General features: G+C 43.6%; 2 protein-coding genes and 1 long non-coding RNA gene across 9 annotated transcripts; 1 reads left to right on the top strand and 2 right to left on the bottom strand.

Moving 5' to 3' along the window:
* Window positions 1–3,057, bottom strand: get4 (guided entry of tail-anchored proteins factor 4). The gene is made up of 9 exons (XM_061265105.1): window positions 2,915–3,057; window positions 2,250–2,328; window positions 2,000–2,081; window positions 1,776–1,925; window positions 1,558–1,696; window positions 1,340–1,480; window positions 1,196–1,271; window positions 972–1,044; window positions 1–913 (listed from the first exon to the last, which is right to left on the bottom strand). Exons 1-9 carry the CDS (start codon window positions 3,055–3,057, stop codon window positions 822–824), a joined length of 975 nt encoding a protein of 324 aa, XP_061121089.1. The 3' UTR covers window positions 1–821.
* On the top strand, window positions 2,979–23,345 carry mrtfab (myocardin related transcription factor Ab). Of its 7 annotated transcripts, none has more exons than XM_061265095.1 (22): window positions 2,979–3,119; window positions 3,672–3,829; window positions 4,571–4,620; window positions 5,313–5,480; window positions 14,318–14,383; window positions 15,564–15,619; window positions 15,716–15,791; window positions 15,900–16,058; window positions 16,352–16,515; window positions 16,591–16,716; window positions 16,832–16,900; window positions 16,966–17,150; window positions 17,234–17,405; window positions 17,576–17,953; window positions 18,026–18,976; window positions 19,101–19,301; window positions 19,367–19,459; window positions 19,568–19,708; window positions 19,833–19,925; window positions 20,076–20,136; window positions 20,209–22,116; window positions 22,821–23,345. In XM_061265095.1, the coding sequence occupies exons 4-21, from the start codon at window positions 5,333–5,335 to the stop codon at window positions 20,739–20,741; spliced, it is 3,672 nt and encodes a 1,223-aa protein (XP_061121079.1). In that variant the 5' UTR covers window positions 2,979–3,119; window positions 3,672–3,829; window positions 4,571–4,620; window positions 5,313–5,332; the 3' UTR covers window positions 20,742–22,116; window positions 22,821–23,345. The 7 variants fall into 7 exon arrangements, with proteins under 7 accessions (XP_061121079.1, XP_061121080.1, XP_061121084.1 ...); XM_061265096.1 differs by lacking the exon at window positions 2,979–3,119 and adding an exon at window positions 3,177–3,223; XM_061265100.1 differs by lacking the exons at window positions 2,979–3,119; window positions 3,672–3,829; window positions 4,571–4,620; window positions 5,313–5,480 and adding an exon at window positions 6,971–7,472.
* Window positions 7,310–11,659, bottom strand: LOC133143255 (uncharacterized). Its single transcript, XR_009710390.1, has 3 exons — window positions 11,522–11,659; window positions 8,873–8,969; window positions 7,310–7,898 (listed from the first exon to the last, which is right to left on the bottom strand). It is a non-coding gene; the product is annotated as an uncharacterized LOC133143255 (long non-coding RNA).
* Window positions 23,346–25,314: the final 1,969 nt, after the last annotated feature.

Genomic DNA, 25,314 nt, shown 5'->3' with positions numbered 1-25,314 from the left:
TTTTGTTTCACATCAGTCTCAATCCTCTCAATGGTAGTTTATTGTCTTAGTCTGTCATGACAAAGGAAAGCGGCCCGCTTAGGTTTTCAAAGGAGGGAAAAAAAAATAAAAAATAAAACTGCAGTGACTAATATGTCAAACTGAAGAAAAAGTGAACGCATTCGTCAGTAGCGGTGTGACAAGCAACAATTCACAAAAGTCTCTTTGGAAATTGTTATTTTGGCTGTTGAACTTTTGTTGCACAACAGCGATGACTGTAGAAAAAAAAAATCCAATACTGATAGCAAACGCGTGAGAGCAATTCTAGATTAGGGATGATTCTTTAAACACTAACATACTGTATGCTTACAAAAGTGCCAATCCCACTGATTTATCAGAAATTTAATATTTAATCATATATGCAAATTTCATATTTGCACACAACTGATGATATAAAACTTGGCATTGAATTTAGTAATATCCTAAAGGTCTGGTTATCATCAATAGGTGACTTAAAACCCAAAACACTGAATTCTGAAGCTCAATAAATATCCATCCATCCATTTGCGACAGATGAGAAACCCAAAAACAATCTCATGTCAACAGGCAAATCTAAATAACTATTAGAAATGAATGGTGGTGGTGGGTGCAGAGAAATGCTGACAAAAGCAATTGACACTCCGTGAGAAAGCAACACGCTAAAGAAGGGAACGTCGTGTCTACAATGCTGTCAAGTGCATGAAAACCAAAATTAGTAATGATGAAGTCAAGAGTGGGCGTGGCCTCCCCCATTTTTTATGTGTGTGTGTGTGTGTTCTTTTTGTTCTTCGTCAGCCGTCTGCTCAATCCAGCTCGATGGGGCTGCTGTCCTCCCGGGCCTCTTCGACGCCGTCGTCTTCCTCGCCCGCTCCCATCAGGCTGTTCAGCAAGTTTCCTGTGCAGGGAAATGGAAGTTTTTACAAAGACAATGGACACGGTTTCAGAAAACTCACCTAGCATGCCGCCGTACGCCGCAGATTGTTTGGGGGGGACGCCGAAGAAAACCTGTCCTATTCTGTCGAGGTACTTTAGATGTCCAGGGAGATGACAAAGACAAGAAACACTTTTGAGATACAGTGAACCCACTTTTTTTCTTTTTTTTTTTAAGGCTTGCATTAATATAAAAAAATGAATCGTGAATTCCTATGCAAAACAATCCATCGATTTAAGCGCTCACCTCATTATACATGGGATCCCTCTTCAGGGAAGGTTGATATTGCTCACATAAGACTGTGAAAACTGTTAATTTACCCCTAAATAGAAAAAAAAACAATGAAATGCATTCTTTTTAACACAGCTGAGTTGTTTTTTTTTATCTCACCCATCCACTGCCAGCAGCAGAAACCAGATAAAGTTTAGAAGAGGCTGAACAAATGGAGGACCCCTCTCTATGGACGGGTGTTTCTCCGTGTACGTGCTGAACACCACGGAAGCGCTGTTTTTGTTCTTTAGGCAGAGGAACCTGGCAAATTAAAAAAAAAAAGGTTGGGAAGCGAGAGCCTGTGTGACATTTCAACTCTATAATGGAGACGGACTTACTGTAGGACCGCTTGGGCCACAAACATGTCGACCTCGCTGCGGAAACCTCGAGAGGAGGAATACTCCACCAGCATCTGCGCACAGCCCTCCCCGTCGAACGAATGCAGGAAGTGGTAACGAGATTCACTGTAGTTTTGCTCTAGAAAAAAAAAAAAGAAGACGACAAAGCTGGCGGATTTTTTTTTTTTCTTCCTGTGAATTCATTTTATCTGTTATACCTTTCCACAAGGTGACAGCCAAGAGCTGGTGTAGCTTTGGATTGCCCAATTTGCTGGAACCTCCCGTGGACCATTTCAAGGCTCTGGACACGAAGGCTACTCTTTCCGGAGAGTTGTGATCCATGTGGCTGAACAGCTTAGCCAAGCTTTCTGCTCAACAGATCCATGAGCGTCAGCGGCGATTGATCAGATGTTTGGATTCGTTGAATCAGGAGAACGCTCACCTAATATATCTTCATCCACTTTGCTCTCTGACTTCTCCAGCACCTCAAGCACCAGCATGGAGAGATCTGCTGCACTGTTTTGCTGAAGAGTGAAGCAAAAGCGGATGAAACTAACTTATTGCCTACAAAATGCACCAGATCTTTATAGTTAAGGTGTGGAGGCATTTTCCACAAATCATTTTTGTTCATAAAACCAAAATATGCTAGATCATAAATATCACACTGGTAGAAATTCCTAAGAGCATTTTACCTGGTTATAGCTGAAGAACAATAATGCGCCATTGTACATCAGCTCTCTGGCTTCACTGTGTTTTGCCTGTGACATGTACCTGTTGACAACAGTATAGAATATATAGAATACCAACAGCATAACATGGAAATGGGAATAAAACCATTGTTGCAATAATGGTGGCTGCTTCTCTACTAGTTTGTCAGCTAAAATGAGGCGAAACTGGATCTGTAATTTAGTTGTGTATGTATAGAGACAAATTACGAAAGGTTAAATGGAAAAAGGTGGAGAATGTCACACTGCTACGTGGCTAGCTATTAACACATCTGGGGAGGAACCGCAAATCGATTATTGCGAGCTGATTATCTCAACATAGGTTTACAATCGATTACAATGTAGTCGTCGTGGAGTCTGCACGAATTAAGACTTCCATTGAATAGTTACAAAAGGTGTTGCAACACTGCTCGTAAGCACTTCGCTAGCAGTGCATTTTAAGACCAAAGTGAATTGACACATTCGTTGTCCAAACAAACGGCAGAAACGACTTGGGTGGGCGGAACCGAAGCGAAATCCACCCAATCGGATTCGGGAATGATATGAGCTAGTGTAGCAGCAGCGAGATCTGGAACGTAGCAGGCCTCGAGAAGCAACCGATTGTAAATTAGAACGTTTTGGTGAAATCTTACCTAAAAAATAACGTCCTATACATCTGGTGTGCTTCATAGTAATCTCCTTTTTCTACGCTGGCTCGTAGTTTGCCTTCAACCCTCTGTACGCCTCCGCGGTTTCTGCCACTGGAGCCCCTCAGGGACTCCTGCTCCGACATCATCGTAGCTCCGCAGCGGTGCTGACTTAACCCAGTAGCTCGAATGTTGACAGCGGAAACCGGAAGTAAGAAAAGATACTTGACCCTCTTTACTTGCCGTAGTTATGGGTACATGGCAAAATAGGCTAGATCGAAAACAATACTAAAAAATGAAAACGATGGTTAAGGGGTTAGTATCACTCCAAAGCGTACGGTAATTTCGTTTTACGGTAGTTTCATCTTTGTTTTTCAAATTATATCTTGCAATATCGGGCTGATACACCGCGACCCACATAAAAACTGTTTCTGTAAACTTGTAACATATTTTTGAAGGAGTCTTATTGATTGATGAAGAATTAAACATTTTAAATCATATAGACCACCAGGTTGGCTTTTTTTTTTTTTAACAATATGTGTTTAGTTGTTTGTGTTTACTAACCTGTAGCTCACTTTAGTATGTGCAGTACAACTATGTGACACTAGAGGGCAGCAAATACCTGATGGTAAATGTCAACTGTCATTCACATGCGTTCAAATGATGTTAACCACGCTTTACAGTTCAGTAAAAATCAGTATAGTAAAACGCATAGTAAATTGTATAAAACATGCGATCATTATAACATGTTTTAATCCTACAGGAGAGCGGTGGCGACTGGGAGAGGCGTTTTGGTGCGTCCCACCACGTAGAGGAGGGTTTTCCGGTTAAAGTTTCCTTTGTCATCAGGAAGTGGTAACGACCGGCGGAGGTGTCTGAGCTGTGTCTTCGCCAGACAAAACAAACCGACGAGCATGATAAGTAAGAAAATTGACAAACTTAATGCACTGCAGCCATTTTGATAAATACAACTTCATCTACGGAAACCACTGCGTAATCGCCTTGAGCAGTTAGCTAGGAATTACATGCAAAGCATGCTAATAGTGCTTTGCTAACTTGGGTTGGATTAACGAGGCGAGTGTGGACGCCGAACCGGTTTCATTATCGCACAGTGATTTTTTTCTCCCCCTACGTACGTGTTATGATAGTGCTTGTGTTTTTTGATCAATCTTTGATTAGCTGGGGTTAACTCTCACCCGACAAGCTAACAATAGCGTAGCTTGTGTGTCTGTTTTGGTCGGTGACAGCTGTAGACTTGCTGCTCGCCCATGGCAACTATGGGCAGGCCTTCTGCAACGTGGATTCTTTCGCCCACTTTTGTTGTCACCTGTTTTGCGATCTATTTAACACAATTATGGTAGTTTTCAAAGTTTTCATCTGATTGCTATTGTGTATTTATATGTGTATATAAGTCCCAGTTATACGTGGTCATATGCACCAAGATGGATCACAAATAGTTACATTTCCGTGAAAAAGATTAATCCTGTACCTAAAATGATTATAATTGCTTATATTAATAGTTTAAACCTTGAATATTCCACAAGATGTTTCTAATATATTTCTTACATTGCAAAGAAACTTAATGGATGCCCAGTAAAGTAGGATTGGAACAAGATAATTGACATAAGTAATGCTTTTTTTTCTCTGGATCATCTTTAACAGCTTTGACTTGCTGGAATGGGAGCACAGCCTTTTAAGATAAAGTGAATCTGGTAAGTCTGATTCCCGCTCGTGACTCGGCAAGCGAGAAGCTTACTCCTTATCTTGATGCCTGAAATTGAAAATATGTAGCTAGACTTGTCTCTGTTTATATCTGTCAATGTGTAGACATGTCTGAGATGTTTGGGTGTGTGCACACATGCATAAGCAGAAAAATTGTAGCTTGAGCACAATTGTGTGGTTACCATTCAAATATGTTTGCGCTGGAATTTGATTGTGAGACAGCAAGAGCGGCATGTTTGTTTTCAGGCTCACTGTGCAGGAATCCCCCACAAGGACCCCAATGCTAGCATATTTGCTAAGAGGGCAAGATCAACAAACAACAACGCAGCGGGTCCAATTACTCAGCCTGTCTGTTTTTGTTTTTCAAAAGGGATTTGATTAAGAGGCTTCACGTCGTAGGCAATCATTTCAAGGGTAACCAGTTTTCATGACAAATTGACAGCGTAATCTGACATTCAGGTTTTGACGTGAGCCAAAAACTGCTCAGCTTTGGAGCGCATTTTGTCAATAGGTCATCGGGCATCTGTTCTCTCCCCAGCGAGAAACGTGGCCCCTCTCTGTCAGTTTGCAAAATAATTCAAATCCATGCAACATTTCGAAACAGATTATTGCAATCTGACTTTATCATACCTCATGAATAACATGGAAGTGCGATAGAAATTAAAAGTGTATTTTGTCGCAGGTCTCTCTGCCAGGCTGAAAATGCTGCAGCCACAAGCCGACAACATGGAAGTCACGGGGGCGGGGGTCTCGTCCCACAGCCCACAAAGCGAGGCCGTGACTAGTGAGCTCCAGGAACTGTCCTTGCAGCCTGCGCAGAAGGAACTGCAGCTGCAGGAACGCAAGAATGGTGAGTTGTCCTCCACACTCAGTAAGTAGCTAAAAGACAAATCATACTCTACGGGGAGAATTCTTTTATTTTTGCCCTGTGGTTCGAATGTTACAAATAAAATGTTCTAAAAGGTTTGGATAAAATAGTAAGGTTGGAAAAAATGACTGCTGCCAGAACCAAAAAGGTAAATGTCAGTGTGTTTGTACATCTTGTTCATTTGTCAGTGGACAGTTTACCTCAGCATGGAGGTTGTTTAAACTAAGAGAGGGGGACAAGCTTTATGTGTGCATGTGAGTGCCAGAGTGAGGTCATTGGAATGGAAGGAAATAAATCAAAGATATTCCTTAAACCTGCCAAAATAGTTTTCTTTTCAGGTTGGGTTGTTGTTTTCCAATGTAAGATCAGATGTTTGCAAATGTGTCCTCTGTGGAGGATCTGCATAATTCAAATGTGAAGGGGTGGGGCTTAGTGCCTTTGAGACATCATAAAAGAAAATGGGGTTTACCAGTACAAGCAAGAGGAAAAGTAAGTAGATAATATTTTTATTTTGCGAATTTAGGCTTGAATTCTGTAAGTGTTAAGATTTTGTTGACATGTCTTTAACTGTAGTTGAGTGTATAATTTATTTGTTTACAAAGTATCCTCTGTGGTAAACATTTGGAGTTAACATTTCACGATCATGCAGTTTGATCAATCTAAGCGTTGACCACGCCCACAAATATTTGTCTCTTACGTACAAAAATCCACTCTGATATTCCCGTCGATGGAATGCTGCTAGGTTACCACTGTCCATTGTCTTTCTGCATTGATCCAGATTCGTACCTGGCGACACGGCTCTGCTGCTATTGCAAATTTGTCATTTGCGGGGTTAGATCTGTCAATAATTGACCACATTTTAGGAGTTCCAGCAACAATAGGGTCATCTACAATTACTCACCACTGCTGGGATTTTGTAATTTTTAATCTGTGAACACAATAAAATTTTGCAGATGTAGCGGAAGGTACATCAAAGAAATGTCCCGAGGCCATTTTCACTAAATCAGACGGCCTCCGGGTGCCACTCCCATTGTTCTCACTATTTATTACTTCATTCTAGCACAAAGCAGACATGTTGCAGCAAGTCCACCACGCTTGAAGATGCTTTAAGGCGGCGTGTGTGCCTGCGTACTGTGGCGTCGGCTGGGTGACAAAGCGGAATGCGAAAGCGTATCAAAGCTTTATATCGCACACCGAGTTATGCAATAGACTATCTGCAAGATGTATTGCGTGCGTGTCTATAGACAGAGGTGACGTGTTTTTCGAGGAAGATGATAAGAAGTGGAACTCACGAGAACATGACTGAAAAAAAAAAAATACCCATATCCTGTTAACTTCTAGTTTGCTGCGATGACAGTCATTGTATTAGTTACTAAGTGAAGAAGGTTTTTAGTGTGTAGGACTGACCGTGCGGCACACTGCAAAGCTATAGGAAGGACGAGCAGGAGGAGAGCAGGGGTGGGGGGGGTGTCTGAAATGTCATTATTGCATAACTGCCGAGAGGGAACTGAAGGGACGCGAGTGAGGGAAAATGAAAAGCAAGAATGTGTCCAAGCTAAGAAGACAACACCCCCCCCTCATCCCATCTAAAGAGATAAATATCTTTTTTTGCTCTCTCTTTGTAAATGACAATGTGAGGAAATAAGTCAACTTGAAGCTCTTGAGAGCTGGAAAGTGATTGGTGGACCTTGTCAACCACTCCGACCTACACACGCCCTCTCTGCCGGGACATGCACTCACTTGTAGACAGCCCACAGAATGGGAATGTGAGGTGCAACCTGTGGAGGAACTGAGTGCGGCATTGAATGTGACTTTTCTGCAACACAGCTGTGCACCTTTTTTTTTTTTTTTTAATCACGTTTCCTCTCGGCACATTGTTTACGCTGCCTGTGTTGGAAGTATGAAGCGGTAATCTCTCCGGGAGGGTGACGCTTCCTTTCGGCATGGTCCAGAGGGATATGACTCTCCTGTCAGGTAATGTCATTGACAGTTGTTTGGGAAAATAATGTTTCAAAATCTAATTTGAATGGACTTCCTGAGGAGGGGGTGGGGTGAGAGTGCTTGCATGCAAACGTGCATTTTGGAGTGATGACTTTCTGTTTTTGTTTTGGAGAACCGATCTTTGAATTGTGTTCGTTTTTTTGTGGCTACTAGTTGGCAAATTAGTTTAAAGAGTGAGGATTGACATGACCTAATGAGTTTCCTCCGAACAGTTTGTTCCGTCTTACAATACAGCGTATGCTGTAATCTGATATTTTAATTTACTTTTCCCATCTGCCCCCTTCCCCTCCCACTGCCTTAAAGAAGAGTTTCATTTTGAATCCTCAATACCACGGTGCTCAGTTCCAGGGAGGACTTGATGTTGAAAGTTGACCCGTTTGCTCTGTAGCCCACATCATCCTGGCATGTAAACAAAGACAAGATACAGATTGCAGATTTCTCCCCACCCTTTTGCGTAATGACAACGACACGGGAGGATGTTAGGTAATGAGGGCTGGGTGGGTTTCATCCTCACACATTAAAATTGCAAAACAGCAACATGCTGAAGTGCAGTAAGATTCTTCAGTAAGATTCAGTAGCCTGGACGAGAGCAGTTTTAGGGAAACATTGTTATGTAACAGATGGGGAGGCTGCCAATAGCGGAGAGACACACGCAGGACTCGGTCAGACTGGAGAGGGGAAAAAAATGGGTTTGGAAAATAGTTCTAGTCTTGACAAAATATGATTTAGCATGGCAAAAATGTCATGAGTTGCATTAATAGAGACCACATAACCTGAGGCGGCTTCTTCATGGCTCATGTCACTTTTGAAACACGGACATGCACCTACCTGTCTTGACCGTGTCGTATTTCAACAAGCAGCTTGCACACATACAGTACGCATACCTTCAATGTACTTTGATTTGTGCAACCTAAAAAAAATCCTTTTCAATAATGAGGGATGAGCCAAAATCAGATGTGTTGCCTACAGCTTGAGCAATGGCAAACGCACACCCACAAACACGAGCCCACTCATGCTGCCGGGAAATAACACACACTTAACAATCGCCTTGCGGGTTTACAAAATCATGCGGCATCATATGCTGAATTATTCAGTGTTTGACCACGACTTGGAAATGACGTCCATATGTTGCACGACAAAAGTTATTATTAGCTAAAACACACTTACTAGCTAATTTGTGCACTTGTCCAGACAAGTATTGAAAAAGATCTTTCAGTATGTTGTGCCACACCCATTTTTTTTTTAAATGGGTTAGCTCCTCCACAAATCCTGTAACACCTTTCACACAAATGTTTGTGTCTTGGTGTCTTGTCTTCAGCACCAATCCTCCTCGTGTTTCTAAATTATACAACGGCCATTACGGTATGACTCACCTGCAAACCGCAAGCATGGCGCACTTAGCGTCAACACAATCCTGCTGTTCTTTTTGAGTGATTCACTCAGTCAATTTTGAAAATCCGAGATTGACTCCTGCAAAAACAATGCAAAACATGTTTCAAAATCGGAACAAATGAATGCTCAACCAGTGTACTGTGTTTGACCCTTAAACAAAAAATAGAAACGCGTGCTGGTATTAAAGGTCTGTGTCTAATTATGATCTGGTCATTGGGTTCAGTCAAATAAGTCAGTGTGCAGGTTTTTATTAGATGTTAAGGGCAGGGATAGAAATAGGAAGAAGACTGCATGGAGCAACTTGATGAAAAATAAGACAAACACACATCTTAAAAAAAACAACTTTCAAAACAAAGGCAGGTTTTTTTTTTAACTGTGTAGTATAATTGCCGTCTGTACTTTTTAGTTCTCTAATTAGCAGTAGCTACCTTTCTCAACCCTAGTGAGACTGAACTGGAGGAAAAACAGCAAGCAAAGTTCCTCCGCAAGTAGGCTAGGAGGTTAGGGGGGCTTTGGTCCAATGAAAATGACTTTCAGATGTTGGGATTACGTAACGGCTTGTGACCAACTCAACTCTTGCCGGCGTTCTTTCTTCCTTAGCGAATTTCCCATGTGCTCACAAGGGCTTAATCTCGCTCAGTCCTTGCCTGGTGTACAGTGAAGGTTCATGTTATTATGCAGGAGCAGCTGCCAAGCTGGCCCTTGCCTCGCTGGATTTCATTCAGCACTTGTGTTCTCCTAGACCTCTGCAAAGTCCTTCAACAGTGTACAATTAGACCTCAGTTGGGACCGCTTTTATGGATGAGATGTGACAAAGTGGAGGGCGCGACTGCAGCCTGTTATACAAAGAACTGAAAGTTTCCAGGACTCAACAAAAATGACCAGGACTCGGGTGGCCAAGTTGTTCTTTGTGTTCATGTGTGTGTCCCCACATTGCACAGTTGCGTTCAACCAGGCTTGCTTGGTCTTGTTTGGGTTTACTACTTTTCGTGATTTCTCTAAAAAGTTTCGTAATACTTGGAAAATGCACAGGAAGTGGTGAATAATCTCTTACCCGCTTTAGAATAGTTTCAGGTTCCACGATACCTAATCTTATCAACTCTGGACTATTTGCCAAGGAATTACAATGCAATGAGTCACTTATCACACTACACATAAGTTGTAGTAGTAGACTGTTCTTCCTCTCAAGAGTTCTAGGTTAAAATGACCTTTTGAAATTTGAGGGGGAGGGACTTTGTTTTTCATTTATGAATCCACAGGAAGTCCATCAGACAGTGCAGAAAAGCAAGTGTCTTTCTTTTTGTGATGTAATTCAGTGAAGGATAAGAACGTCCAAGGCCAAATACTTTGCGTGGAATGTTCTCAAAGTCTGAACTATGATCACTTTTGTCACAGCTAACTTTTGACTATTAAATTGTATTCAAACTGCATTTAAATACAACTCAAATTTGGTTGTTATTACTCGGATCATTGCGAGTCTGACTCGGTTCGGGCCTGTTGGTTTTCCCCCTTCGAAATAGTTCCATGAGAAACTGCAGAAGCCACATGGGATTAAATCTTTAAACGAGCTACACAAACAAACTACGGAGGAGAACGAGAACTGCAGGTCGTTCTTTGATCGAGCATTTTCGTGGTCGCCAAGTAAACACAAATGCTAATGTTAGCGTAGCATTTTACAGCTGCGGTCATCTGAGTCAAAGAATCATTCCCACAACACAAACATAACTATTACACGTGTTGTCTTCGAGTGATGTCACTTGCGGCGTAATCGATGAGTACCGCGTTGTTTAGATTGCTCCGCCCACTACTTCCGTGTCCCGTCGTGTGTTGTCATCCCTTTGTGTGTCTGCTGTCCAGACTGTGAGCAGGACGACTTGAATCATTGAGTCGTTTTTGTGAGATGTTCTCGTTTGTTTTGGGTTTAGGCCTGCTTTCCTGTCCGACCGATGAGGATGTTATGAATCACTGGTCAGCTTTGTGCTGCATACAAAATAGCGAATATGAAGTCTTGTTATGGTTCATCAAACATTTATTCAGTCTAAGAATATGGAGCTTTAAGTTTGTGTGTATGTTTTCCTGAAAGTAACCTTAGCCTTTGAGTGCAGAGGTGATCCCACGCTGAATATAGCCCCCCTCTTACTGCCAGCTGGTCATGCTATTTAAAACAGTTGAGCGTGGAGGGGGGGCAATTTACCGGCAGCCTCCAACAAAACTCACGGGCTCTTTGTCGGTGAAACTGGAATGCAGGCGGATTTTTTTTTTAACATAATAATACCAGGAAGCATTCTGTCGTCTTGAACTTTATCAGCAGTTTTACAAATGCCGCTCTTACCTTTAATCATCTAATTTATCTCTTGCACTTTACCACAAATATTGTCAAGCAATTTTGACATATTTTGGGGAAATTTCAGATTGCCCCTCGACATGAAGGCGTTAGTATGTAAGTGGCGGCCTGCCTCTGCTTGTAGCAGTGAATGAATGGCAACAGCTGAGCAGGAGAACTTTATCGGCAACACTCCCTGCCTTTGTGTGTGTGTGTGTGTGTGCGCGCGCATTACTGCATGTGTGTTTGTGCTCGCTTGAGATACAGGAGGAGCTGCAACCACAGCAGAGTCTCACTGGGCACTCACTGCTCAGCTCACTGCTGTCCTCTCTTCGTCCGCCACTGGCCCTCGTTCCGCTTCCTCCCACGGCTTGTTTTTCCTTCCCACGAATCGCCCTGTGGATTTCTTTCTACATCCTTCGGGGGTGGGGGGGAGAAGATTCACATAGCAACGTTGTCGTGACTCGCCGGCCGCCACTGCGGAGAAGAGAGTGGGAATCAAGGCGTGGGACGTTGAGGCAGACCAATCGATTATACTGATAGAGAAGCGACGCAGTGAAAGAGGAGAGGCAGCCTTTCTCCTTTTCATTTTTAGAAATCTGCCCTGCATAGCTGTGGACCTCTTGAGAATATTTTGGCTCGTATTTTCCCCCCCCTCAGGAAAAAGACTGCTCATTACAGGAACAACTGGGCGAGTTTCTCAAATCAAAGAAGAGGACCTTGAAGTTAAATGTTTGCCACTACCACAAACTAACTGATTTCTTTTCTCAATGATTATGCTGGACACCAACCATTGCCTGTCCTTTGAACACTCCCCGTTGGGTTCTCCACCAATGGGCAGTGACATGGACAAGGCAGGATTGAGGACAGATCATGATAGACATGTCTATCATAGCCTGAAAGAAGGTGGGCAAGCCATCGCAGCATGCGGTCAGTAGAGGCGCAAGACATCCGATCTGATTTGTGTTTATGCCGCTCGGTCTACAGTCTTCGTTTTAGTTACTCTATTTGCTTGATATAAATAGTTAAAGCTGAGTTAGTTAGAGATAAGTTATGGTTGCAAGAAGTGCTATGTCATGCTATATCCCAGCAAATATTTTTTTTTTTTTGTCTGTATGCATTTAGTTTTCCGTCAAACGATCAATGCACGACAGATACGATGCAGTATAAAGTGCATTGGTTGTAAAATGTTAATCCCATTTCTTGGGGGACCCTTCATAACTTTTGAAATTGGAAAATAATAAAAAGCTGTCACCATCGAATATTTTTAAAATGGGTTAATCTCTCAATTATTATTAATTAATCGGATGAAATATTTTGCCTTAAACTGTATTTAGTGATTTAAGAACAACCAATAAGCAATATCACATGATGTACTTTATGAACCCTCTTGAAACTAATTCCGTCCTTTAGCAATTAGTTGACGATTAATCGATGAATTTTGAAAACTGAACCAAATCCTTCATAAAATATGGGACTTTAGAGGCTCATAAAATAGACCATCCATCTTTGTATCCGTACTGTCTTCAACTTGACTTTCTTGGCTGCTACACAACTTTAATTCTTGGTGCCTTTCACAGATGAATGGAATAGTGTGAAGCCACTGGAAGAATCTGAGTATATTGCCTGCTTATAACCGTGCCAATAGTGTGGTCAACTTTTCTTTTTCTTTTTTTTTTTTGCTCGGTGCAAAGTGATGCGCACAGCATTTTTAAATAGATCGTTTTGACACCAATGCTAACTTTAACCTCAGCGGAACAGCTGGGTTTTTGCGTCAATGTGCCCATTCCCACTCGATAGACACGAACTGGACATTTGGTAAATAAAAGTTTTTGGAGCTAGATAGCCCAAGCCACGTCTCTAATATCTTAAATTAACCAGAACGACACTCAAACCTAGTATTGTGTAAATATGAATATCATCACTGCCTGTGTGTACATACCGAGCAGGTCAAAGTGAAAGGTCAGCGAACTCTGCGTGATTGTTTGTGCTGTTCAGTTCATCGAGTACAAGTGACACAGAACGGATCAACAAATAGTCATTCAGTTATTAATTGGAGTGTTTAGTGTGTGTGCGAAAGCTAGTAAAGGCAGCAGTGAGATGCCAAGATGGAGTCATAGGAAAGTGTAAGGTTCTCATTCCCAGAATAAACTTAATCCTGGCTAGTGCCAATTTGCATGGCGGCCTTCTCTTAATTCAGCGTCCTCCTCCGCGGCACACTTGGGCAGCACGTGAGTTTCTTGTGTTTACGTCTTAGGGACAATTAATCTTTTGAGCTGCTCCGCCATTACAGACAGCATACCTGAACACGCATGCCTGTGTTTACATTCGTGACCTGACGTGTTATTACTTAAAAGAGGAGACTCTCATGCGCTCGTTCGTCCTTTAAGAGGCAACGTGTAAATAAAACACGCTTCAAAGTTGAGGGAGGACATTTTCATGTGCAGTGTTGCCGGCCAGACGTTTGTCCTAACAGAGCGCGGCAGTAACAGGTGTTGTTTGTACCTCATATTGGCAGGCAATAACAGATGATAAAAGTATGCTTGCTAGCCTCGGTGGTATGTTCAACTTTACACACCGTCGAGTATAATCAGCATCTAACTGGTGTTCTCCTCGGTCTTGTTCTCTAAAAGTCTTTCCGCCTGTCGGGTTATGCAACAAGTGCTTCCTGTTTGAAAAAGATGAAAAACCTCACTCGTTTGGCGAAAAATGTCTTCCAAAGTGTTTGTTGTTTTGTATTTTTTTTTTTCTCCATCTTGTTTTGTTGTACCGTCTAATGGTGTTAATTGGTCACCTGCCTATGCGCATGGAGAGAAAAAAAAAAATGCGTGAGAAAGAGGAAGTGTGTTGTACATTACTCATGGGCTTCTTCTACCCGCCTCTTTTGTCGCTTTAAAAAAAAACTCACAAATACGGGGGTTAAGTGGAAGGAGAGCTAACTGCTAGAACATCTTGACTTGTATGTGGATTCATGTACTCAATTTGGACAATGGACTGTGGATCAGCAAGATAATAAGATTTTTTTTTTTTTTTCTCCATCATTTTACCCACCAACTCTAATTTCCCTTTCTGTCCTCCCTTCGCCTCCGCTGTCTCCATGCAGTCCTCCAGCTCAAACTCCAACAGAGACGCACGCGAGAGGAGCTGGTCAGTCAAGGGATCATGCCACGTAAGTGTTCCATCTATTAAATATCATATTTGCTAACCATAATAACCGGATGACAGAAACCGGATAGAGCAATTTTTAGGTCGCCCATTCAAAATTTGCTCGTAGAACATATGTGATGACAAAGCAGACTATGGGATGCATTTGACAAAAAAACTAAAATTAATCAGCCCCTAACCGTGTGATAGTCTCATTCAAGTTCTGCACATATGTTATCAAAAAGAGCAGCTTCCTCTTCTGGTGCATCCAACTTCCTGTTTCACAGTTTTCGGTAAGAGTTAAGTTGAGGTTAAAAACAAAACCTAGCGTGTAGTTTTGCGGAATGTACAATCATCAAGTCGAGAACACGCAGATAGAAAATAAAAGTGCATTGAAGCCGAGCCAACATAGAAGATGCGCTGTAGTGTCTTTTTTATTTTCTGTCTCTGGATTCTTGAGTCGCTTTTCGTAAATCTATCCGCAGCCATTTAATGTTACAAGGCCCACTGCCAATCCCATTAAGTTGTCCGAGTGGAAATACATCGGTATGTGCCCATAGAGACTTCCCGACCGTAATATTCTGGAAATTTCAACACCCGATTCCACGTTAGATGGGGTCACACATAACATCGCTATGCGTGGTGACGTCGATACTTCGGTTACATCACGCTCGCTACGTGGCCCCTCTTTGAACGTCAGCGGTCGTGACACGAGGAATGTCTCCCGTCCTCTAACGCCGGGTGTCATCTCGTGGTCAGGATGTCGACACCGTGCGTGTCCCCGGGGCATGGATTTCACCAGTCCCTTGACCAATCAGACGATAGCTTGCTTTCAACACTCCCAACTGCCACTGTCTTTTCAATATCCTTCCCGAAACGCATACTGCTCGGTCAATCAGAAGAATTTTTCATTTCAATTTCACCTTAGCTGCCAAGTGTGTTGCTACTTAACCGTGCAGATTTTGTTTAATCCCAACAATCATCTCGATGGCAAAGACATTGCGTTTCCCTCGGCTAATAACAGTAAAGGTTGTGCTCATGGCCCTACACACGCCGCCTCGTCATCATCGGCGCGTGGTTCCGAATAACAATTCTGACCTTCCCCTCTCTGCAGCCGCTTTAGCCATTAGCAGTTTTGTCACACTTGCCACTAGCTGAACGAGAACAGTTCTAAATTTCTATTACATTTATTTATTCCACTCCAGCGCTAAAAAGCCCGGCAGCTTTTCATGAGCAGCGGCGGAGTCTGGAGCGTGCAAGGGTGAGTTCATCTAAAATAATTCACCATTGTCGTAAACCTTATGCACCCCCCCTCCCCTCCAAAAAAATGCAAAATGTCATTGTTTTTTTTGTACAGACTGAAGACTATCTCAAGAGGAAGATCCGAAGTCGTCCCGAGCGCTCTGAGCTGGTCAGGATGCACATTTTGGAGGGTGCGTGTCTGTCGTTTTCTTTTCAAACAACTTTAGAATACTCCTGTGTCATAATTGCACAAACGCATTGAAGTCAAATGAGAAAGAATCGTTGTCCCGTGTATGCAGAGACGTCAGCGGAGCCCTCCCTGCAGGCCAAGCAGTTGCAGCTGAAGAGAGCTCGACTCGCCGACGACCTCAACGATAAGATCTCGCACAGACCGGGTCCCATCGAACTGGTACACAAGAACATCCTGTCTGTCTGCCCTGATCAGCACTCGCCACCCGGTAACTATTTCTCCTTTTTTATTTTTTATCCCCCCCACACTTTTTTTTTCTGATCAGCACTCGCCACTTGGTAACTATTTCTCCATACGTTTTCTTTTTTCTATACATTTGACTGGTTTTTAGAATTATCGAGAAACATTTCCTCTTATATTTGACCCACTTGATAATAAATGTGACACAACACAAGAGGATGTGTCACAATAGCAATGTGCGAACCTTTTTTGCAACATGTTAAATGGTAGCGTTAGCCGTTTCCGTTGATGACACCGCTGGATGTATTTGGTCTGTCTTAGAATCTCCAAAGGGAGCTGGTGGAGAGAGCTCCTCGTTGGACGAAGATAGCAGCGATGCGCTGTCACCCGACCAGCTCGCCAATCACAATTCTCCTCTGAGTAACGTCCCGCAGCCCTCGCCCTCCGACATGCTCGCCCAGAATGGAGACATTTCCCCCACGCAGGTTCTGTCGAAGAATACTATGAAGTTGAATGTGTGTGTTTGAATCTAATACATGATGTGTTTTTTTTTTTCCTAGCTTGTTACGCAACCCACGCCACAGCCTCCTCCTACTCCTGTGGTAAAGGCCTCCGATTCACCTCCTCCCCTCAAAGTGGCAAACGGGACCACAGTAACCTCCCGCTCACCCTTTGCGCAGCTCAAGGTGAATTTTGAAATGTTCACTAATGACAATCTATGTGTGTGGGAACTCTAATCAACATTGTCAGGTTAACAAACATAAAATCCAGTCTCTTACGAAATAACATTTCTGACCACAGTCTCACACTAAGACGAGTTCCGACCGTCCCCTGCTGAGATCCAAAAAAGCAAAGGACAACAAACCCAAGGTAAGCTAACATGTTTCTCTTTTTAAAAAAAAATTCTTCCTACTTATCGTTTTCATGACTTGCAGGTGAAGAAGCTCAAGTACCATCAGTACATCCCTCCGGACCAGAAGGCGGACAAAGAGCGTCCGCCTCTGATGGACTCGTCCTACGCCAAACTCCTCCAGCAACAGCAGCTCTTCTTACAGCTACAGATTCTCAACCAGCAACAACAGCACTACAACTACCACACCATCCTACCTGCGCCTCCAAAGTGAGTCTCAAGGAGCTCTATTCGAGACAGGTTGTAGCATTACATGGGACTGGGAGGTCATCTCCTTCTATGTCCGCCCTCAGGCCAGCACCGGAGCAGCCCCTCCCGACGAACCCCAGCCCTTCCCCAACTCGCACTATTCCCACGACCCCCATCGCCACCTTAACCCCAACGAGCGGAAATGCCCGCCAGGGCCAACCGTCAATGGGAGCGGCCAAACCCACCACTTTGCCCGCCAACTTGGATGAGTTCAAAGTAAATAGTGACAATGTCAAACGTACAAGCAGTTAGTTCTTGGTTTATGATAGTTTCAAGGTTAATAATGAACTAGTTCAGCAATATAATTGATAAACACTTGCCAGTATGAGTCAGAGCAGTTCTACACCACTGCACAACAATAATGTTTTAAAAAAAAATTCTTCCAGGTCGCTGAGTTAAAACAGGAACTGAAGTTGCGAGGTTTGACCGTCTCTGGCACCAAAAACGATCTAATCGAGAGGCTCCGCCACTACCAAGAGCAATACGCCGGCCCTGCGGTCTTGAAAAATGGCGCATCGCAACCCATCCATCAGAGCGCAGCCACTGCAGCTAACAGCGCTCCAGCCGCAGGCAGCGATCAGCAACAGGTTGAAGGAGGATTCAAGGTGGCTCTGTCCCCGCTGACTCAGGCTTTTCCCGGTCGAGTCGTGCGGTTTGGAAGCACCAGCTCCAGCCCGCCTGTGTCTCCTTCGCCGTCTGAACGCTCATTAGCGGGGCTGAGTCCAGATGAAACCAGTTGTAATGGAGACATGTTTGGGGAGATGGTGAGCACTGAATCACTCACACAAAAATGTGTCACTCAGGCTTTTCCCAAACACCTTATTTTTTTTCTTCAGGTGAGCTCTCCCCTGACTCAACTCACCATCCATCCCGCTCCCCAGCAACCATCCAACAACTCCCCTCTTTCCCTACCGCTCAGTCAGCCCAAAGAAGAAGGCAAGAGCTCATGCAGCTTCCACAGATCTTCACCCGGCTCGGTTAAGGCCTTGGAGCCTTTCTCTGTGGTAGCCATGGACTCGTCCTCTATGGACAAAGATCAAATGCTGCAGGAGAAGGATAAGCAGATTGAGGAGCTGACCCGGATGCTGAGGCAGAAGCAGAGGCTGGTGGAGACGCTCAGAACTCAGCTCGAGCTGGGAAAGATGACGGGAGGCGTGGCAGCAGAGCGGGAAGGAGCTGACAAGAAAACGACATCTCCGATTGGCAAACCTCCAACACTCATTAAAGCCTCGGCCATCGAACCCCCCGTGCTTCCTCATGGCCCGCCGAAGGTGAAGCAGGAAGCTGAGACGGAGGAAGCCATGACGGGAGTAACGGAAGAAGCCCAAAGCAAAAGAGCGGTGCAACCTATGCAGTGCTCCCAGGAGACTCTGTTCAGACTGCAGCAGATTAATCGACTGCAAGTCCAACAAGTAGAACACCTCAACCACTCGCGTACCATTTCGGAACCCAAGTCCAACCCTCAAAAGCAACCCGAGCCCAAGAAGGAATCTAAAATCCTGCTCCAGCAGCAGCAGCAACAACAACTCCAGCAACTCATCATCCAGCAGACGCAGCAGAAGCAGCTGCAGGCCCAGCAGAAGTTGGCGCAGCAAAAACTGGCCCAGCAAAACCAGCTGCAACAAGGGAAGAAGACCCAAACGCAGCACAAGAGCTCAGTTCAGCTGAAGCGGGTTCAAGTGCAGATCCAGAAGCCTGCACCTAGCCAAAGCCAGCAGAAGAAGCAGCTGAAGGCTCAGCAACGGCAGCAGCACAAACAGCAGACGGCCACTGTCAGCACTCAGCAGGTGAGCATCCATCATGAGTCATGCAAAAGTTCTCAAGCATGTCCACTCCCACCCACAGATTAGCTTCACCTACACAACTAACAATATGAGTCACATGTTGTTGTTTTTTTCCCCACCCCCATAGGTGGCGCCAGTCTTCAACCAACCCAAGGGCACTCAGATTCACACTCAGGCTATTTCGTTAGACCTCCTTAAAGCCGGCGGCACGCTGGTCACCGACACCAACGGCAACCACTACTTGATCGCCCTCACCAGTAGCGCGACCAACGGTCAGAACCACCGAGCGCCCACGCAGGCCAAAAGCAACGGACGCGTCACGCTGCAGGTACGGAGCAGAATAAGTCCGTATGATTGAGCGGGATGTCCTTCATGGTCTTTGCTTTCCCACAGAGACTACAGTCCACTCCAAGCAAGCTGCCCAGCACTGCCGGCCAATCACAAGAGCAGAAAGGCAGCCAGGGTGTGAGCCAGCCAATCAAAAAGGTGCGACTACGGCGATTATGACCGAGTCATCCATCATTGTGTCATTTTATGATCCCAAATAACTGAAGTAAGCTTTAGATCCAGCTGATCGACACATCCTCTCCCCAGGAACCGAAAGCGGAGCTGCACGTGGACACCAACGGCGTCCCGCCGGCCAACTCGTGCTTCACCGCCCCTCCCAACCTGCAGCCTTTCTTCGACGACATGTCGGACAGCGAAAGCCAAAGCAACCTGCTCTTCTCCTTCAAGGTACCATCGGCACTGGGCACGCTCGTCTCCGTTTCCATCTCTGCTCCTCGTTTTTCCCTCTCATTCGTTGCCTTTTTCCTTTTGTTTCCCATTCGCTCATCTTTTCATCACTCCATCCTGGCAGACAGAGGGGGTGTGTCCGCCTTACGACCGACACACTCTGTTTACTCCTCCCTCCCCCAAACCCAACACCTCTCTTCCGACAAAGCGCTCCAAAGTACGTCCTCGCTCCTTTTGCGACCTTCTTCTGACCACTTCACTCGTGTCACTTTGACTTCGTCGATCTTTTGTTGTCGTTGCATCATGAAGCACATTTTGCTTTTTTTTTTTTAAATTACATTCACAATATGGTCTCTTGCGTCTGCAGGGAAATGGTGTCAATTCTCAGCACATGGATGACCTCTTTGACATTCTTCTCAAGAGTGGAGGTAAGAAAATATTGCAATCACACCCTAGTTTTTTATTTTATAAAACGCTTTTCCTTTTGTGTCTTCCAAAAGAGATCTCAGGTTTTAAGGCCAACCCGGACCCGTCGCTCGCCCCGCTCCACTCGGACCCACCCTCGCCCACCTCCCCGCCGTCCCCTCTCCACCTCTCTCCTCCCTCCCCTACCTCTCCCCTCATCGCCCCACCAAGGGAGCCCTGCACAGGTCGCCTGGAGGACTTCCTGGACAGCTCCACGCTGCTCGGTGTAGAGCCAGGCAGCGGCCTGACGCTCATTGACGACCTCCACAGCCAAATGCTGAGCACCGGCAGCATCCTGGACCACTCGCCCTCCCCCATGGACACGTCCGACCTGGGCTTCTCACCCCACTCGACGGGGCTGGACTTTGTGGATGCCGCTCTGGACAGCATGGACTGGCTGGACATCTCCATGGTAGGGAGCTCCAGCGGTGCGGGGGGAGGAGGACGAGGAGGAGGGGACGTGGGGACCAGCCTGACTCCGCTGGCTCCGCACACGCCGCCGAGTGTCTTCTCTGCTGACTTCCTGGACAGCACGGACCTGCAGCTACACTTGGAGTCGTGTCTGTAGCCTCGAATGACAGCGTGCGGGCTCCACATTGATACTTTCTCCATGCTGTCTCTTATCACTGCTGGGCTCACTGACACACGCATATTGGAAAACTGTTTAAGCGTTGATTTGATGTCCTTGATATCCAGCTTAACTCGCCGTATGAAGGATATCAGATAAATGCTCAACCGGCTTCCCACGCACGCACACATGCTATTACTGGCTTTATTATGCACTGTGAGGTGAGCTTCAAGTCATTTGGACAGTATTCCAAATTAAGATCCATCAGCAAGTCTGCACCATTTTGCACGCTCATCTGCTAAAAGTGAATCACTTATTTCAAAGTGTGTGTGAAATGCAAGCGTGTCAGTGCCTCTTAAACTTTGCACTTAAGTCGGATTGGTTTAAAAGTGGGCGTTCAGGAATGTTGGCCGAAGACCTTTTATGTTACGCTGAAGGGAGGCAAAAGGCAGCTGTCACCTTAGCAACTTGATGCCTACCCACACGAGTTAAAAAAAAAAAAAACACGTTGCTGTTGAAATGAAATCTTATCGGTGGCGACTTTTGAAGCCTCGTTTGAGGTTGCGTATTATCGGTAACGTTCTGGTAGACCACTATGTTTTGCTGTATATGGGGTGTATATTATCAATTGTTCATATTGCTATTTTTCTTTGCTGGTTGTTTAGTGGAGCTAGCCAGCTGGGGAGGGAAATAGGGTGAGGGTGGGTTGTCCAAAAACTTGGACCTTGTCTTTTTTTTTTTTTAAAGAATAAAACAAGCTCTTAAAACGATTGTCCGAATCAATGTTTAAAAATGATGGGTGGTCAGGGCAGAGGGTGTTTAAAAGGTCTTTTTTTTATTTTATTAAATTCATATATTTAATTGAAACTTGAGTAATATGGTAAAAAGTATTTTTTTTATCTGCAATAAACTTTTTATATACTGAATAATTAATAATTATAATTGATCCACTTATTTATCCTTGTAAAAAAATCTAATGCAGTAGTAAAGTCATGACAGTAAATGGAGAAGCCTACAAACGGCCACAAGGGAGCGCCATTACACAGCAAAGCAGACATACTTTCAAAAACGTTTGGCACGTATGTATTTATTACAATTGTCAAAGTTATCCAGTTATTGATTGTTGAATGGATATTTTCAAAATTGAGCACTATGATCGATGTAAATATAGGATATTTGTTAAATTGATCATATCTGACCTTAATAGATTCCATATTTCCCACCAGTGTTGTTTTGCGGTTATATTCTGCACGGTTTGTTAAACGCAATGTGTAATTCCTTTCCCACAGAATGTAAACATATGATGGAGGAGGCGTGATGTTGAATTGGTCCCATGCGGTGCTTCACTTTGATCCCACGGAATGAGAAGAAGCAGGTACGTTTCCTGTACCTTTTAATTGTATTAACATTTTTTGTTATTGTCACAGAAATGTTAGCCTGAAAAAAAAAAAACTACAAGTGAGTAGGTAGAATAATTTGGGAAATTTTAATAACATGCAGGAAAACATTGTGCCTGAATAAATTACAATTTGGAGTGGGTTTATTTTTGCGATAAATACTTGTAACTAATGTTGGTTTGCTGTTCAGCAGTTTTATCGCCTCTTTGAATTGTAATTTTTTTGCACCTATAGTTTGTCATCTTCTGGACTGAGAGCTTTACATGTCATGTTTGACTGTCACTGGATGCTCCTAGTCCCTGGAGCACCAACTGACTCATCCCCCTCTCAAGGACACGCAAATTCCTCCATCTATAACTCTCATATATATCCTCAACACACGTCACGACACCCTATAGCAAGCCGATAAAAGTCCCAAAGCCCCTGCCGCTAATGAACAGCGCTGAGCTCCAAAGTGCCACAGGGCGTCCAGGGTTGAACCTCTCTCATCTCCAGCCTGACACGCGTCCACCACTGCAGCCAGTTCTTTAATCATCAGTAATTTGCAGCGTGTCAAACATAACGTGAGTCGAGTGTCAAAGGGAAGGAGATTAGAGCCCCTTTTTTGTTCTTGGCAGAAAACAACTGGACTGAACTTGGGGGCCACTGAAGATAAAAAATAATTCAATTAAAATTTGTGCAGGGCTCAAGTCACGATCGAGGGACTGAGTTGGAATGGCACAAGGACAATGATGGAGTCAGGACAGCGCCGACTCAGAACTATAAGTTTGAAATGAAGTTTTGACTTAGCTACAGCTGGCTGCTGTTTTGCAATTTACATGAAACTTTAATTTTTTTTTTTATCCAGAACAACCGCAATGCAATTTTGGGAAGCGATTCCTTCAACAAGAAAAACAGAAGACTTCTCGGAATCCTTCAACATTGTCTGGAATGGATACCAAAAAACATCTACAGGCAAACACAACATGGAAGCACTCATCCGATGTGAAAAAAAACCTTGACACTTTGAACTTTAAGAGCGACAGGTCAGAAAAAACCTCGCCTGGATAAAAATCGATCCAACAATGGATTTCGTGTCTCGTGTTGTAAAGTTTGGAAGCTTCACTTGATCAGTGTGCAGCCGCATTACTGCTGTATCACAAAACCAAGTGAAAAGATATATTTAAAATATTTAAAAAGAAAATAAATTCATGTCTCTCTATCCGGGTTAATTGATCCTGCCGCTGATGTCACTATCCATCAATCATTGGCCTGACAATGGGTCACTAAAAGTGAACTTATTATTTCTGTGAATTCAGAATTTGTGGTCCACATTGTTTCTTCCATGTTGATCACGTGATCTCGATGAAGCTTTCGAATGATGGCGCCGCTGCGGCTGTTGTTAATTCTGCACCCCCCGCGGACATCAATGACCTCGTTCGTTTTTTATTTTCTAATTGGCTGAGTGAGTGCAGTCAAATGGTCAGGGCCAACAGACTGATAATTCTGCACTCCATTTTCAGTCTCATTTGGCAGCGCTTGTTTTTGTTCCCTCTACAAGGACGTCGGAATTACCCATTGCAGAATTGGAAATTATATAATTTTAATTCGGAGGATTTTTAATTTACCTTTTCCCAGTCGGGCGAATGCACCCTTCATATGGTCCAATGAATAAACATGCACACAAACATTAGAAATGTTAAGTGGATTAAATTAAAAAGCTTCAACATGAGTAAAGTTAAAGAGCAGATGACAACCGATACACTTTTGAAAAAAAATCTCAATGGGATAAATTAAGATTAAATAAAAAATAAATAAAAAATACATTGCATTGTCTCTACTAGAATTCCACTGACAATTCTGAAGGATTGGATAATTGGCAGCGATAAATAAAAAAATCCATCAATTGGTATTAGTGGACACACACAAAGCTAAAATATGAATATTCATCAACAATATGAATTATGCCAACACATTGGGGAGACACAATCATTGGAGACCGACATGCCTTTTGTGAATAATTTTCGAGCTAAGCACGAATTCATCAGAGTTTTGAATTCGGCTTTCTAAACATCAGACAAACACACACATATAAATGCACACACACACACACACACACACAAAAGCATACGCATAGAATTTTTTGGGCTATCCCTTTGAAATGAATTCCACTCTTCATATGGGCTCTTTAAATCTATTATGCATTTGTTCTTTTCTACAGCAAAGTTACAGATAGAAACATTTTCAGAGTTGACACACCACAAGTAACCCAAAATGCAAATATAGCAAAAATAAAAAGCAAAGATTTGTTTTTTGTTTTTCTCAATCGGAGCTTTTGTTGTCTAAATGCAAATCTTTTTCCCATTCTCTTATGAAGACAGCAAATATTAATACAGTTCACTGCATTTACATTCACAGAGAAAAATCTGAATGATGTTTTGTGTCAATCGGAAAATTTACGAGCAAACATCCCAATTCATCAAAATATCATTTACATATTTTCATTTGAACTAAACCCAAACACGCCCCATGTGACCACCTTTGGTTGGATTTCATTTTCACAATTCCTCCCCCACTTGTCTTTCTTTTCTTCCTTTCTTCTCAGTCGCTGTCCTACATTCCCGCTCATCTTTTCACTCTCTCCATTACACTCCCGCTCTCACACATACACACGACACGCAACAGAACGTGGAAGGAAAGTTAGCTTCCAGATGATGACACATAAAGGAGGACGATTTTTGGAGGGGGAGAGGCGATTAGTGGAAGCAAAAAGGCCCTTGTCAATCTGACTTAGAATTTCACTATAAATGTCCATGTGGTGGTTTAGATGAAAAAAAAAAAACTTTGCTCCTTGATGACATACGCTCAAGTGAGAGAAGCGCACACATGCATGAAAAGTCTGAACAGACGGTGACGGGCGTACCGATAAGGAGATGATGAGCAGGAGTGACCACGGCAGATGTTGACTGTCCTCTGCATATTTCCCAACACAAGCTCAGAAATGTTCAGAAATGCTGAGGAAAATTATAAAATGAGATTTATATGCAAAACTATTCAAATCGAGTGTAGAAAGGAGTTAATAATGAAAGGCAGAAAGAGAGAGTCACAATTAAAATTGCGTGGATTTAAAAGAAAATGTAATTAACTAATTACTATAATCATAAACACAAATGAAGCTTCCGGTCTTAGGACGGGGA

The sequence above is a fragment of the Syngnathus typhle genome, linkage group LG18 (assembly GCF_033458585.1).
Source record: "Syngnathus typhle isolate RoL2023-S1 ecotype Sweden linkage group LG18, RoL_Styp_1.0, whole genome shotgun sequence".
NCBI lineage: Eukaryota > Metazoa > Chordata > Actinopteri > Syngnathiformes > Syngnathidae > Syngnathus > Syngnathus typhle.
This window is presented reverse-complemented; position numbering and strand designations above follow the sequence as displayed.

Coding starts and splice junctions, on each gene's coding strand:
- get4 (XM_061265105.1), bottom strand. CDS start 3,057: ATGATGTCGGAGCAGGAGTCCCTGAGGGGCTCCAGTGGCAGAAACCGC. Junction 1,697..1,775: donor GGCTGTCACCTTGTGGAAAG/GTATAACAGATA, acceptor TTTTTTTTCTAG/AGCAAAACTACAGTGAATCT. Junction 1,045..1,195: donor GGGATCCCATGTATAATGAG/GTGAGCGCTTAA, acceptor GGACATCTAAAG/TACCTCGACAGAATAGGACA.
- mrtfab (XM_061265094.1), top strand. CDS start 11,985: ATGATTATGCTGGACACCAACCATTGCCTGTCCTTTGAACACTCCCCG. Junction 19,926..20,075: donor TTCCGACAAAGCGCTCCAAA/GTACGTCCTCGC, acceptor TTGCGTCTGCAG/GGAAATGGTGTCAATTCTCA. Junction 20,137..20,208: donor CATTCTTCTCAAGAGTGGAG/GTAAGAAAATAT, acceptor GTCTTCCAAAAG/AGATCTCAGGTTTTAAGGCC.